The sequence below is a fragment of the Rana temporaria genome, chromosome 2 (genome assembly GCF_905171775.1).
Source record: "Rana temporaria chromosome 2, aRanTem1.1, whole genome shotgun sequence".
In the NCBI taxonomy this organism is placed as follows: domain Eukaryota; kingdom Metazoa; phylum Chordata; class Amphibia; order Anura; family Ranidae; genus Rana; species Rana temporaria.
The window spans coordinates 386,999,334-387,014,500 of NC_053490.1; the positions used below are offsets into that span (position 1 = coordinate 386,999,334).

General features: G+C 41.2%; 1 protein-coding gene across 1 annotated transcript in view; it reads right to left on the reverse strand.

Annotated features, from left to right (window-relative positions):
• Positions 1–2,577: 2,577 nt before the first annotated feature.
• Positions 2,578–15,167, reverse strand: part of OPRD1 (opioid receptor delta 1) — a 51,486-nt gene continuing 38,896 nt past the window's right edge. Inside the window, exons 2-3 of the mRNA XM_040337944.1 lie at positions 10,755–11,107; positions 2,578–5,721 (exon numbers count right to left, since the gene is read on the reverse strand). Of these exons, the coding sequence (XP_040193878.1) occupies positions 5,189–5,721; positions 10,755–11,107 (886 nt within the window). The 3' untranslated portion in view covers positions 2,578–5,188. The remainder of the gene's footprint in view (positions 5,722–10,754; positions 11,108–15,167) is intronic.

A 15,167-nucleotide genomic window follows, 5' to 3' on the forward strand; every position in this document is an offset into this window, starting at 1 on the left:
GTCTTGTGATCGATCTGATTTGTGGGGTTTGTCCCAAATGTCCTGTATTTTTTGTATCATTATAATTTGTTAAATAAATATTTATACTATTTTTTACATTGTTGCATATCAGTGCCTCGAAAATCCCAAACAACTCCCCCTCCTCCCTTGATCTACAGTCAATCAACTAGGCCGCAAGCAGCCTTTGTTTGAGTTATTGATCAGGTCATACCAATTATAATCAATAGGGATGCTGGCACATTTTACTGATATTTTTATCTAAATCTAAAAGAGGCAATACTCGCACTTTCCACTAATATCATACTTACCTTCGACCCCGTTTGTGTCTGCTTGCTAAAGGTGCCAATGATGTCAATGTTTACTGCTGCCTCCTGGGGGAGGACACATATTTTCATGGGATTTCAAGATTTCAGCTTGCTTAGAAAGCAGCAGCAGTTTTTTACTCTAGCTTTCATTTAAAATAAATCAAACTACAGTGTTCAGGTTTTTTGGGTGGGGTAGGGGCTCCCAGATAATCAGATGTTGCATTTTCATGTAAGATTTCCTTAAAACAAAAAGTTCAATATTTTTTCAATGTGTTTTATATTAACGCCAACCAGAGGCAATTTTCTAGCATACACAAGAAAGCGGTTCCTGCAGACAGCACCTTTATTTTCGAATCATTTGTTCTGTTGATGGTATAACGATCTTGCTAGAAAACCAGCTTATAATGAAGATCAATACATTTACACCAGGGTTTCTCTGAGCTGAATAAAAATGTTTTGGTTTTCAGATTTTACCCATATGCTACTTTCTGAATCACAAAGGAGTTCATTAGCTCTTTACTTTTTACAGTGAATTCTTTGAAGGCTGGCATTGCTTGGTCAGATGAAAATTTCACAGTATGTACATAAAGTTGTGTGGTGCATTTACACTCATGGCATCATAACCTTAAAGACGAACTAAACTTTCAGTATAAATCAGGTAAATAAAGGTGCATCAAAGCAAAAGATATGACAAGTCTTAAAATTCACCTTCTTTAGATAACAACCACAGCCTGAGTAAAAGAAAGCCTGTCCTCTGTCAGGTCCTAAGATGAAGGTCACTTGTTCTCTGTGTGGAAAAAATTGCCTCTCTGCTCTGATGCAATGGGAGCTAGAGCTCTGCAATGAACAAAGCTCATGACATCATAGCACATCCTTCTCCCTACAGTTTTACTGCTGGATTCAGCCACAAAAATCAAGATGTTGCTAGCAGAGGAATACAAAAAAGGAAAAAATGATCACAGGTTGTGACTTGGTGATGCTCCCTCTAATCCTACCACCTTAGGCACTAGCCTATGGGTGTCTTGTGGTAATAGTAGCCTGTAGAGTAGAATCAATACAGATATAGCTACGGAACTTGCATGCAAAAACAGATGTTTCAATGTAGATCTACAACCTTAGCATGGCTAGAGGGTAGGAGGAAAAGGAAGGCAAGCAGTGCAATATAAGGTTAGAGTCAAACATGTATGGATTCCTATATAAATAAATAAATACACATACTCAGTTTTGTTGGAGAGCAACTGTGGATCAAAGTGCACCTAATAACACACCTTACCCTGAGAATGCCATGCAGCAGGCAGTGCTGGTATAAAAATGGCACACAGACTTCAACCAGACTTGTGAAGCAGGTGGATACAGTATATGTGTGGCAGAATAGGAGTATTTCAGTAAAATAAACAGTTAAAGCGGGAGTTCACCCATTTATTAAAAAAAAAAAAAAATTCCCCTTAGATTCCTGCTCGTTTGGTCTAGGGGAATCGGCTATTTGTTTTAAAATATGAGCAGTACTTACCGTTTTCGAGATGCATCTTCTTCCGTCGCTTTCGGGTATGGGTCTTCGGGAGCGGGCGTTCCTTCTTGATTGACAGTCTTCCGAGAGGCTTCCGACGGTCGCATCTATCGCGTCACTCGTAGCCGAAAGAAGCCGAACGTCGGTGCGGCTCTATACTGCGCCTGCGCACCGACGTTCGGCTTCTTTCGGAAAATCGTGACGCGATGGATGCGACCGTCGGAAGCCTCTCGGAAGACTGTCAATCAAGAAGGAACGCCCATTCCCGCAGCCCATACCCGGAAGCGACGGAGAAGATGCATCTCGTAAACGGGTAAGTACTGCTCATATTTTAAAACAAATAGCCGATTCCCCTAGACAAAACGAGCAGGAATCTAAGGCTAAAAAGTGCTCTCTAAGGTTGAACCACCGCTTTAAGAAAAGAATACACGTATTGCCCTTTTGCAGCAATCAAATTTTCCCAGCCAAGCAAAACTGCAGGGGGCCCATTATCAGTAGCAGTGCCATTGCTGTCTCAACAGCTAGCATCTATCACAGTTACAATGAGCACAGATAAAGATTTTTCATCTGATATAGTAAATGTTTTAGCGACTTTTAAAAAGAACCTGTCAGTATAGAAAAACTAGGAACTATCTTCAATTACTTATTTTTAGTGGACCTGAATTTAAAAAGTAAAGAATTGCTATTTAATAGGGATCATTTAGAAAAGATGTTGGTTGTACCCAAGTAGTACCAAAAAAAAAAAAAAAAATACCCCTTGTCTTGAATTCCTAAAAAAAAAAAGGCATAGTAAATAAGTATTCTGAAAAGATCAGCTGTAGGGAGTTTACAACCAATACTGGTAACTACTATTAATTTCCCCTTTGCCTATTTTTTTTTTTTACATATATTCAGATGCCAGATTTTTTCTTTATAGGTGCATGATACAAAGTTGTTTTTCTATTCTTGCTTTACTACTTGGTGGGTCATTGACCTTGAACAAGCATGTGCTTACCAGATGTCAGATCATCTAACATGCACCTGCTTCTTCAGTGTCAATGACACACTTGAGAGTGAAATCAGGATGATTATTCTGGAGCATGACCATTAAAAAAGGAAGCAAGTTGTGCTCCTATATGAACAGATGTTTTTCATAAGTATGCTGCAGTCTACAGTTCAAAAAGCTGCTCTCTGACTTCTCGCCTACATAATAATTCCAAGGTAGTAAAGCTGAACCCAGAATGGGTATGTGATTTGACAAAGTGCGACCACTTAAATTAAAGTGTTACTAGACCCAGGACTCTGCATTCACCATATTTGGTCTCCCATAGTACGCAGAACATGGAAATGCAATTATTTTAGTAAACATAAACTGCTAAATATCTTTTCTCATCAGCAACATATAGCAGTCTTATGGCTTATATGAGTGCCTGGTTAAAGCTTGTAAGAAAAGCTTTCATACTGCACTGGCTGTCCTATCAGGATGCAGGACCCCTGACCGTCTGTCTGGAGAATGCTGATTGGCCCTGTGCTGATCACATGCATTCTCCCAAGAAAACAAAATCTCTTTAGCAATACACACCAAACTGAGCATGTGCAGCCTGACTCCAGTAACTCTGTCTTATCCAGACATGTTTCGGAGTCAGTGGAAGAAGGGGAGGATCTGTGTATACAGGATCAAGCAGCCTTTTTACACAATGCAGAGGATTAACCCCTTAGGTCCCAAAAGTGAGTATAAAAAGTGTGCTTTATGCATATTCAGACAGATTTTACTGTTGTGGGTTTAGTAACACTTAAAGAATTTGAGTTTACCTATTTGACAGGTTTGTAGAAACGTGTCAGGTTCCTTCTACATACAATCAAAATATGAGTGGGAAACAAAAGGTTGGTGAAGGTTCACCCTTCACGATTGAGCAGTAAGGGTCTATCAGGGAACAATATCTACCATGCCATTACTGGAATACATTTCTGTTTCTACATTGTGTAAGCCCATGAACAAAATGGGCACAAAAAGCCTAACAATACTGCTGTTTCAAAATATATCTTCCTGGCAACTTTTTAAAGATGAAGGAGGGAGCAGAAATATTTTGAGTTGTGATTTTTCAGTTTTGGCAGTATAATATAATATTCATATATAATTATTATAAAATATTTATAATTAATGTATATACACGTTTTGTACATAGCCAAGTAAGTAGAAATATGTACATCTTTATCAATTTAAATTATTTCTCTTCTCTTTTCTCTATACTTATTTGGTAATATTACGGCAGCAATATCAACTTCACTTCTTTTAACAGACCTTGACATGATTTACACATTATTTACATAAACTCAAACCCGGTCTGCACTCTAAATATCCCTTTAAGGGACACAATACAAATTACTAGGCAACAGACCTTAGTAATAACATCAATTAAAGTCTTTTTTCATTGCCATTTTGTGATGTGCATCTTTCGAATACTTCTTATAGAAAGATAAAAATATATATAATGATAATGGGATTCTATGCTCCTTTTGTGAAATCTACCAAATTTACAGCTGTTTTATTTATATACTTGAGTTGGTAGTAAGTCAGTTATGTATAAAGTCAAATGACTAAGAAGACTCTTCTGGATTCAATTATATTTCTTGTAAGAGAATTCAAGTTCTTTGTGCAAGTTGTTTATTGCTTCCTTTCTGAAAAAAAAAATCAGATCGATTCAGACCTTTCAATGGTGTTTGGCCCTTGCCCAGATAAAATCCTTAAGCATACATTTCTGATAAGAAGCTGGCTTTTTTTTTTATGAAGTTCAGGTACCTTTCTTCTGCTTGAGTAGGTGCTTTGTCCTGTACTGGCCATAACAGGTCGTGTGCAGCAAGACCTCATAGACTTTAAAGACAATCAAACGACACCTGAAAAATGTCTTCATTCTGCACAAGACTTGAAGATTTGTAAAGAAGAAACTCTACTTTTGAGGATGTAGAGTACATTGGGTCAAGGCAAAGCAGAGATGTTAAAACTGAGATCGGGAGGAAAAATGTTGTAGTCCATGCACTGGATTTGCTTCAACTGTCAAATCTTTCAGTGATTGGACACTTGTTCACAGCTAAAAGTATAGTCAAAATGTAATTTTATGGAAGATATTTAGGTAGCAATATCACTTATAAACTCTTTACCAATAAAACGAGTCTGATTGTCTGCTCTGTAGGAAGAGATTGAAGAAATTCAGAACACAGTAGTAATCATAAGAAAGTGTCACAATCACAATGCCTTTGTATTCTGGAACAGCATACAAAGCTAGACCCAATGTACCTACTGCTAAAATTCGGTGGTACTGGTAACCTGAGTGACTTCTGAGTTCAGATCGTCTCCTCGTCGGCCTCTGGATCCTCTCCTTCGGCCATCCATGTCTAGTCATACCGGCTTGTCTGGAGCATGTGACTGGGCACAAGTGGATACTTGGTCCCGGGTAGTGTTGCGGGCTCTGCTGAAACTACTTTGTTCACCATGCGAACGAAAGGATAGGCAGAACTCTCGGAAACATCTCTTGAAATTTTCATCTAAGAAGGCATAAAGCACTGGATTTAGGCTGCTATTGGTGTATCCCAGGGCAATACAGAAATGCCAGCTCGCCACAACGTAGGGATTCCTCTTGTCAATTTCCACCATGGTCCACACAATAACAAAGATATGGATGGGTGTCCAACAGATGATGAAGGCAGCCACCACCACTAGAACCATACGTGTTATGCGGCGCATGGCGCGGTCTTTCTCTCTTGATCCAGACAGGAGGCGTACACTACGAAGGCGAAGGATCATTAACCCGTAGCATACTGTAATTACCATGACTGGAATCACAAAAGCGAAGATGAAAACACAGATTTTGGTAACAGTATCCCAGTACCAGTCGGGGCGAGGAAATTGAAGCATGCAGGTGATTGTACCAGCTGTAGAAGTAGAGGAACTTGTTAGTAACTGATTTACCCTCTGTTATTACACATACAAAAAAACTAAACAAACTCCAAAAATGGTAGCACCGTCCTCCCCTTAAAATAACTTTATTCATAGTAACAGACACATAGTAGTCCTATTGGCGGCAGCTCTAATTTGCTCAGTTTTTTCTGTTTATTTTCACGTTCATCAAGCATGGGTGTTTTCACTATACATAAAATTTGTAATTGAAATTACATAAAACATTCCTTCTTCTGAAACGTGCTGCTAAAGTCTGCCCATTGCCTAACAATGTCAACATCTTTGCACCATTGTGCCAACATGAGTTGCCACAATAGAAATTAATGCCGATCCACTTCTGTTATGAACATTGTGCAGACACAGGAAGGTAGCACCCTCTAGTGTGTGCTAGGTGTTAATGTAGGTTTGTTAGTATGGGTTTGTTAGTGTAGGTAAATTTAGTCAGGGCTAGCGGCTAGGCCTGAACTGTGAATCTGGGTCAGGGTTCAGTGAATCAGGGCTGGGTGACTCATCCAGACAGCTGCTTTGGTGCCACCCCCTGGTCTAGAATATTGTAGAAACTTCTAGAGCTAGTGGGTCGAGATTAGGAGGAGCTGCCTGGAATATTTATGAGGGTCTCATCCAATCTCCAGTATAGGGCTGGCAGGGGGCAAGGCTTACCTCATAAATAGGCATGAGCTATGCGAGCAGAGGCTGGGGTTTGGGTGCTGGAAGGATCCTGCCATATCACATGGAAGAAGCCCTTCCTGGAGGCACGGGAGCAAGAGAAGGACAGTGTGAGTAGAGCAGCACTACTGGGGATTTACATGGGGAGAGACTGCCACATGTAGCCAGTTCTCCCTAAAGACATCGGTGTGCCAACTCTTCATCTCTTCCCTGGGAGATCACCTGCAGAGTCACACGGGTGGGCTAGTGTGAGTCAGTCTGGAAAACTGTAGAGGAAAGTTAGCCTTGGGGGCTAGTGAAAGGGGCAGCTGCAGCAAGATGAGTTGACAGTGCCTGAAGAGATGATGCTGGGACCAGTAGCCATAGGAAGGGAATGTACAAGCTGATTCTCCTATACAACATGAGGCTTTGAGTTCCTCCCTGAAAAGGGCTATTGCTAAATCTGACTATGCCTGTCAGATCCATTAACAGTGATCCAGCTGGAGTCTGCAAGCAAGTGAAGTGCAGGAGGAGTGTCAGAGACTGTATATAGACTGTGTATAGGAAGATGTCCCTGAAGTTGTTGCCAAAGTTAAGTGGGCATCCAATAACTTCCCATCCCCATCCAAGTTATTAACCCTCTCTGTCTCTGGAGTGCCTGTGAAAATTCAGTGTGCCTGGCTGTGCAGGGTGGGGGATCCCAGTTCATCAGCGGCTCTTAAGAGGGTACGCTACAGTAACATAAAAAGACACTGAAGAAGGGACCGTTTTAAGTAATGACTTTCAAAAAACAAATTTTTTCAGTGGGTGACATTTGGCTGGAACTCACATATAACTTTGGTTGTACCTTACAGCAAACCTGTGCTTTACCCAGTTAGGGCAGAACAGGTTTGCTTTTCCCATCCACCAGATGACAACCCAGAATATAATTATTTTTCTATAGCTTTCCCACTGCCTTGTTCAGCTTTGGAAGCCAAAGGAAGTACCTGGTAAATCACTCTATGTGATAATGCTGGCCCAATTAGTGCTGTCACATAGGGACTACATAGCCCTGTGTAAGCAAATGCTTATTTTTTTGCTGTCAATATCTTAACAAAGTGGCGGAGTAATGAAAGTAAAGAAACAATATGCTTCTTGGGAGGATAAAGTGAACCTGCATTGGCAAAGTATAGGTTCAAGTCAAGGGCATATGTGTACATGTGTCCTTTCTGACACATAAATTGTTTTTATCAGGGGATGCAAATTATATCAAATGATACATTCATGTTTATATTTTAAAGGGGTTGTCGAGGTACAATTTTTTTTCCTAAATAGCTTCCTTTACCTTTGTGCAGTCCTCCTTCACTTACCTCATCCTTCGATTTTGCTTTTACATGTCCTTATTTCAGAAGAACAGGAAGTGAGGATTTCTCAGATGAAATAAGGACATTTAAAACCAAAATGGAAGGATGAGGTAAGTGAAGGAGGACTGCACTGAGGTAAAGAAAGCTATTTAGGAAAAAAAATTGTACCTTTACAACCCCTTTAAAATATAAACATGAATGTATCATTTGATATAATTGTACCTTTACAACCCCTTTAACATTTTTTATGCATTATTATGCATATGCTTTTGCATACACTGAAATTCCACATGAAATCTTTGCACTGTCTTGTTTGTATTTACATGTTACCTACAGTACACTGACACAATTTAGCACACACATATTTTATCTGCATAGGACTGCAAAAAGTGACTTCAATAAGCATATAGCAGCATTTTTGTACAGAAGATGTAAGAAAATTACACAATGGGCCAGATTCTTAGAGGAGATACGACGGCGTATCTCCAATTACGCCGTCGTATCTCTGAGTCCGGCCGGTCGTATCTATGCGCCTGATTCATAGAATCAGTTACGCATAGATTTCCATTAGATCCGACTGGCGTAAGTCTCTTACGGCGTCGGATCGTAACTGCATATTTACGCTGGCGGCTAGGGGCGTGTATGCTGATTTACACTTAGAAATATGTAAATCAGCTAGATACGCAAATTCACAAACGTACGCCCGGCCCGACGCAGTACAGATACGCCATTTACGTTAGGCTTTTCCCGGCGTAAAGTTACCCCTGCTATATGGTGGCGTAAGTGCGGCGTACCAATGTTAAGTATGGCCGTCGTTCCCGCGTCAAATTTTGAATTTTTTACATCGTTTGCGTAACTCGTCCGTGAATGGGGCTGGACGTAATTTACGTTCACGTCAAAACCAATACGTCCTTGCGGCGTATTAGGGGCAATGCACACTGGGAGATTTCCACGGACGCCGCATGCGCCGTTCGTGAAAAACGTCAATCACGTCGGGTCACAGAACATTAACATGAAACACGCCCCCCTGTCCCACATTTGAATTAGGCGGGCTTACGCCGGCCAATTTACGCTACGCCGCCGCAACTTACGGAGCAAGTGCTTTGAGAATACAGCACTTGCCCGTCTAAGTTGCGGAGGCGTAACGTAAATCGGTTCCTTTGCGCCCGGGCAAAGTTACGCGGATCTACCTGAATCTGTCCCAATGCCAATAAATAGTAGTATCCACACATTAGTATAAATAATCTTTGGCTTTTGCTGGCTGTTGTATAAAAAAAATCAGAATGCTGCTATATGTCTGTCAAACACACACCAATGGCAAAAAAATATTTGTGCAATCAGCAATAGCCTTTTTTTTATATATAGAATTTTACTGTATATCACATGATGTTTATCCAAAATGAAAAAAGTTCTGCCTCATAAATAGTCGAAATTGCAATAGTTAATTAGAAATAAAAATCATGTTTTTTTTCTAGTTTGGTACCGATTGTCTAATGTCATTTATAAATGAGACTATATGCAAATAAAAATGGAGGAAGCTGTGATCTGATGCTATTGGTCAGTAAGTTGAAGGAAATGTTAACTATTCTCTTTTTCAGTGTATGGACCATTCTTATACTGTATATTACATAGTTACAAAGGGCCAGATTCAGATACATTTACCTTACTCCGCGGCGGAGTAACGTATCCCATTTACGTTACACCGCCACAGGTTTACAGCGTAAGTGCCTGATTCACAAAACTCTTACCTGTAAACTTGCGGCGGTGTAACGTAAAAGCGCTCGGCGCAAGCCCGCCTAATTCAAATGGGGCGGGCACCATTTAAATTAGGCACGTTCCCGCGCCGAACGTTCTGCGTATGCTCCGTGTTAAAATTTCCCGACGTGCTTTGCACGAAATTACGGCGCCCCGACGTTTTTTTGAACGGCGACGTGCCATACAGCGTTTCGTATTCCCGGACGTCTTACGCAAAAAAAAAAAATTCGACGCGGGAACGACGGCCATACTTTAACATGGCTGATCTAAAGATAAGCCATGTTAAAGCAGGTGTAATTTTGCGACGGGAAAAACCGACTAGCGACGACGTACGAGATTGCGACGAATGCGCGGATCTTCGTGGAACGCCGTATCTAGTCATTTGCATATTCTATGCCGACTGCAATGGAATCGCCACCTAGCGGCCGGCCTAGAATTGCATCCTAAGATCCGACGGTGTAAGTCAATTACACCTGTCGGATCTTAGGGCTATCTATCTATGAATCAGCCGCATAGGTAGGACGGGCGAATCACAGAGATACGACGGCGTATCAGGAGATACGCCGTCGTATCTCTTCTGTGAATCTGGCCCAAAGTTACATATGTTGAAAAAATACATACATTCAAGTTCATGTTTTGGAATTCCCATGATATTTAAGGATCTAAAACTATTACCTTAAATTCTATCACTCCAACAAAAAATCTACTGACAGGTGAAGTGTGTGGGCAACTAGGTCTACCACAGATATCTATAGACATCTCTAATGCCCTGTACACGCGGTCGGAATGTCCGATGGGAACTTTTCATCGGATATTCCGACCGCGTGTATGCCCCAGACTTTTTCTGTCAGAATTTCAGACAGACTTAGATAGAGAGCAGGTTCTCAATTTTTCAGACGGAAAAAATTCCTATCGGAAAATCCGTTTGTCTGTATGGAATTCCGATGGGAAAAAAACATGCATGCTCGGAAACAATTCGACGCATGCGCGGAAGCATTGAACTTCTTTTTCCCTCCTCATCGTAGTGTTGTACGTCACTGCGTTCTTAACACTCGAAAGTTCAGAGAACTTTTGTGTGACCGTGTGTATGCAAGTCAAGCTTGAGCGGAAATCCGTTGGAAAAACCATCCAACTTTTTTCCGACGGAAATTCTGCTTGTGTGTACAGGGCATAGGTCTCTGCACTACAATTTAAGGCATAGTTTAATTCAATATTAGATATTCCTTATCATACCATGTACAGACAACACTAAAGCTCCCGATTACCTTTATTTGTTTTGGTGACTGCCATAACCATGATTGGCACTCCAATAATTGATGACAGAATCCATATGCAAACATTTACAGCTTTGGCTTTTGAGGGGGTTCTAAAGTCCAATGCTCGCACAGGATGGCACACAGCTACATAACGATCCACGCTCATCGTGGTCAGCGTGAAAATACTGGTGAACATGTTGTAGTAGTCTATAGACAATACGACTTTGCAGAGAACTTCTCCAAATGGCCAAGTCTCCATGAGATACTTGGCACTTTGAAATGGTAAAGTGCTGGTTGCCAGTGCATCGGCCAAGGCAAGATTGAAGATGTAAATGTTGGTTGCTGTCTTCATCTTGGTGTATCTGTGAAGAACAGAAAATACTATAATCTGAAAGGGTTAATTTTCTGCAAAGAACCTTACATTTATTTATTACAGGTACCTACAGTATATAGCACTGCCAATGTATGCAGAACTTTACATATATCTTGTACATTCACATCAGCCCCTGCCTTCAAGGAATGTACAGTCCAGGCCCCTAACTCACATTCATACTGTAAATACAAATATTAGGGTCAATTAACCTACCAGCATGTATTTGGAGTGTGGAAGGAAACTCATGTAGGCACAGGGAGAACATGCAAACTCCAAGCAGGTTGTGCCATGGTGGAATGCAAACCAATGACCTTGGTGCTGCCAGGTGGAAGTGCTAACCTCGTGCTGGCACATAGCTAATACAATTTCAGCACATAAAAGCAAGACCTAGCTACCCCATTTTTTTCTTCTAATGTCACTGGTTGACAAATACATAGGTAGGGAGAAAAAGTCAAAGTGATACCATTTAGTGACTAACTAAAATTACTGAAACATACAGTATATTGCTGCTGATTGAAGTAGTGTGCAGCTGCTGTCTGACTCCCCTATGTGCTGCTGGCACAAGGTATTTTAACCACTACCGAACACTGAAAAAAGTAAAATAATCCCATATTTATTACTGCATATGCAGGCTGACTGCATTTTAGTAATGAATATCAAGGGCTCAACTGGGCTTTAAAAATACGACTATTCTCTGTGTTTTTCCACTGATAGAAATAAAAAAGTACCTTAAGATGCCAGGAACCCTAGTTTAATTCTAACCCTTAGGTCAGGGGTGCCCAACCTTTTAAAGCGCGAGGGCCACTTAAGCAACTTGGTAACCAGTCGTGGGCCACAATGAGTGGAGCAGGCGGATTACAGGTCATGGCTATTCTATAGGCCCTCCGATTCGATCCACCCAGATGGAAGGGGACAAATTCCCTTCTGTTTTTTTTTTGTGGATTGGATTGGAGGTAGGCGGGCGTAAGCGGAGAATTTTCTGTTTACATCTGCTGCTCTGTAGAGGTGAATTGAGGGTATGAATGGGTCGGCCTAATCAGTGTGAAAACAGTCCTAAGCCCTTATCACACGATGTGTTGCGATTTATGCATACCGCAGGTTCAGCGTAGTGCACCTGTGTCTATCTTGCGGGTTAGCTGAACTTTGCCATAGATCGGCTTATGGGGCCCTGCTCCGTAGCTGTTTTCTTCCTCAACCACCAGCTTCATTCACAACGTTAATGCTGTGGTATGGCTGGTCGGCAACCTGCGATCTGGGCTTGCCAACCCGCCATTTCAGAGCAGGAGGCCACATTAGAGGGCTCCGCAGACCACATGTGGGCCCCCGGGCCACTGTTTGGCCACCCCTGCCTTAGGTTGACCATAATAAATAGTGTAATATCTTGTTTCATTATCATCGTATAAGTAAAGATTGCCATAGTGATGCTTATTTCATTGGTTTTTGCTTTGTCATACAAGCATCAAAATCCAGTTTTCTATGCCTTGGGTTTTATTGCCCCAAAAATGATGAGGATGGCAACCCTGAAAATCTAGTCTGGGGCTGAGGCAGTATATATATTATGGTGATTATGTTCCATGCATCCCTCTGACTCCATTTCCAAGGAGAACTTGCATTAGTATTATGCAATGTGTAGGCATTATCCTACCTCCTGCCTGCTACCTTAGGGCGCCAGGAAAAGGAGGCAGTCAAATCTGAATCCCCAGCCACTTTCTAGAGTGTTGGATTTTTACAGTGCTGAAGATGTATTTTTTTACACACTCCCGGCCGCTGTAGTGACCTGGAGTGTGTGTACTTTAGTAAAGCCGACTTTCACGGGGAAGTGATAGAAGCAGCTGTGAAGCCACCTATCACTTCAACCACCGTCGCGACCCTCCCCCACCATGCTCACAAGGCTCGGCTATCCCACCTGCGGGCCTGGTGTTGTCATGGCGGGTGTTGCTGGCAAGGGCGACGGGAGCTCAGCGGACCTTTGTTGGCTCAGCCTCCCTCCTGTAAACAGACTGAGAGGGGACGTGTATGACATCGCTTTCTGGATTGGAGATGTCATTCTCAGTAATCAGTGCTGGGGGAAGCAGCTAATTGAACGGGGTCAGCTGCAGTGGATTAGAGAGGAGACATCCAGGGTCTAATAGAACGCTGGGGTCTCCATAAAGAGAACCTGTCACCTATATGCTATCAGATAAGGGGCTTATGGTCCCCTATGTGATAACAATGCAAGTTATGTAACAATAAATACAAATGAAACCAAAAATATTTTAGGCTATATCCTTATATAGGAGACATATAAAAAATCGAATTATTTTTTTAAGTGCCCCCCCACATACACACCCATACCTACAAAAATGCGTGCGTTGGGGCACCTATGTTTGAAAATGGCAATTATCCTACACATGTTATATATCACCATGCACGCCAGAGTAAGAGCAATCATTTTATCACCAGTGCTCCTGCATAACTCTAAACTGATGACCTGTATGGGCTTTTAAAGCATGGATCATCTTTTATATATTTTTATAATTTAAAAAAAAAAATCGATAATAATAAGCATTTATGTGCCCACAAATGAACTTTAATGTATTTTTTACTGAAATCTTGCCTTACATAAACAGTTATGCTAATGTCGTGTAACATAAAAAATTAAAACTACCAACATTTTATTCTCTAGGGTGTCTGCTTTCAAAAAAATTAAAATAATATTTTGGAGGTTTTAAGTAATCTTCATACCTAAAATGATTTTTAAAATATGTAAGCAGAAAAAATAAATGGCGTGAAAGGGGTGGTGGGAGGATGGTGGGGGGAGGACGGTGGGATTAGGGGCAGCAAAATGCTCCTTCGCCTATGTAGACAAAAATTCTTTGCACTGGCCCTGCCTCCTCTTATTATCCCCCTTCAGTGCTGTACAGGAATTGCTGTCCATCAACAAAGCCATAGTCGGTGCTGTCTGAGCTGCACCTTACTGAAGTTAAAGCTGAAGTGTGCTCACTACATAGGACAAGCTCATAGTGCAGGACAAAGTCATGGCAAGGAGGGTGACAATGCAATCCTTGCAGGGGAAACCAACAAAGCAATCTAACAAAAAAATATACGCTTTAATAGAGGAAGGAACAATATTATATATATATATATATATATATATATATACACACATATATATATATATCTATATATATATATATATCTATATATATATATATATATATACACATATATAGATACAGTATATACAGTACACACCAAAAGTTTGGACACACCTTCTCATTCAAAGAGTTTTCTTTATTTTCATGACTATGAAAATTGTAGATTCACACTGAAGGCTTCAAAACTATGAATTAACACATGTGGAATTATACATAACAAAAAAGTGTGAAACAACTGAAAATATATTTCATATTCTAGGTTCTTCAAAGTAGCCACCTTTTGCTTTGATTACTGCTTTGCACACTCTTGGCATTCTCTTGATGAGCTTCAAGAGGTAGTCAACTGGCGCATCACCCCATCACTCTCCTTCTAGGTCAAATAGCCCTTACACAGCCTGGAGGTGTGTTTGGGGTCATTGTCCTGTTGAAAAATAAATGATGGTCCAACTAAACGCAAACCGGATGGAATAGCATGCCGCTGCAAGATGCTGTGGTAGCCATGCTGGTTCAGTATGCCTTCAATTTTAAATAAATCCCCAACAGTGTCACCAGCAAAGCACCCCCACACCATCACACCTCCTCCTCCATGCTTCACGGTGGGAACCAGGCATGTAGAGTCCATCCGTTCACCTTTTCTGCGTCGCACAAAGACACAGGGGTTGGAACCAAAGATCTCAAGTTTGGACTCATCAGACCAAAGCACAGATTTCCACTGGTCTAATGTCCATTCCTTGTGTTCTTTAGCCCAAACAAGTCTCTTCTGCTTGTTGCCTTTCTTTAGCAGTGGTTTCCTAGCAGATATTCTACCATGAAGGCCTGGTTCACACAGTCTCCTCTTAACAGTTCTAGAGATGTGTCTGCTGCAAAAGGTGGCTACTTTGAAGAAGTTGTGTCCAAACTTTTGGTCTGTAC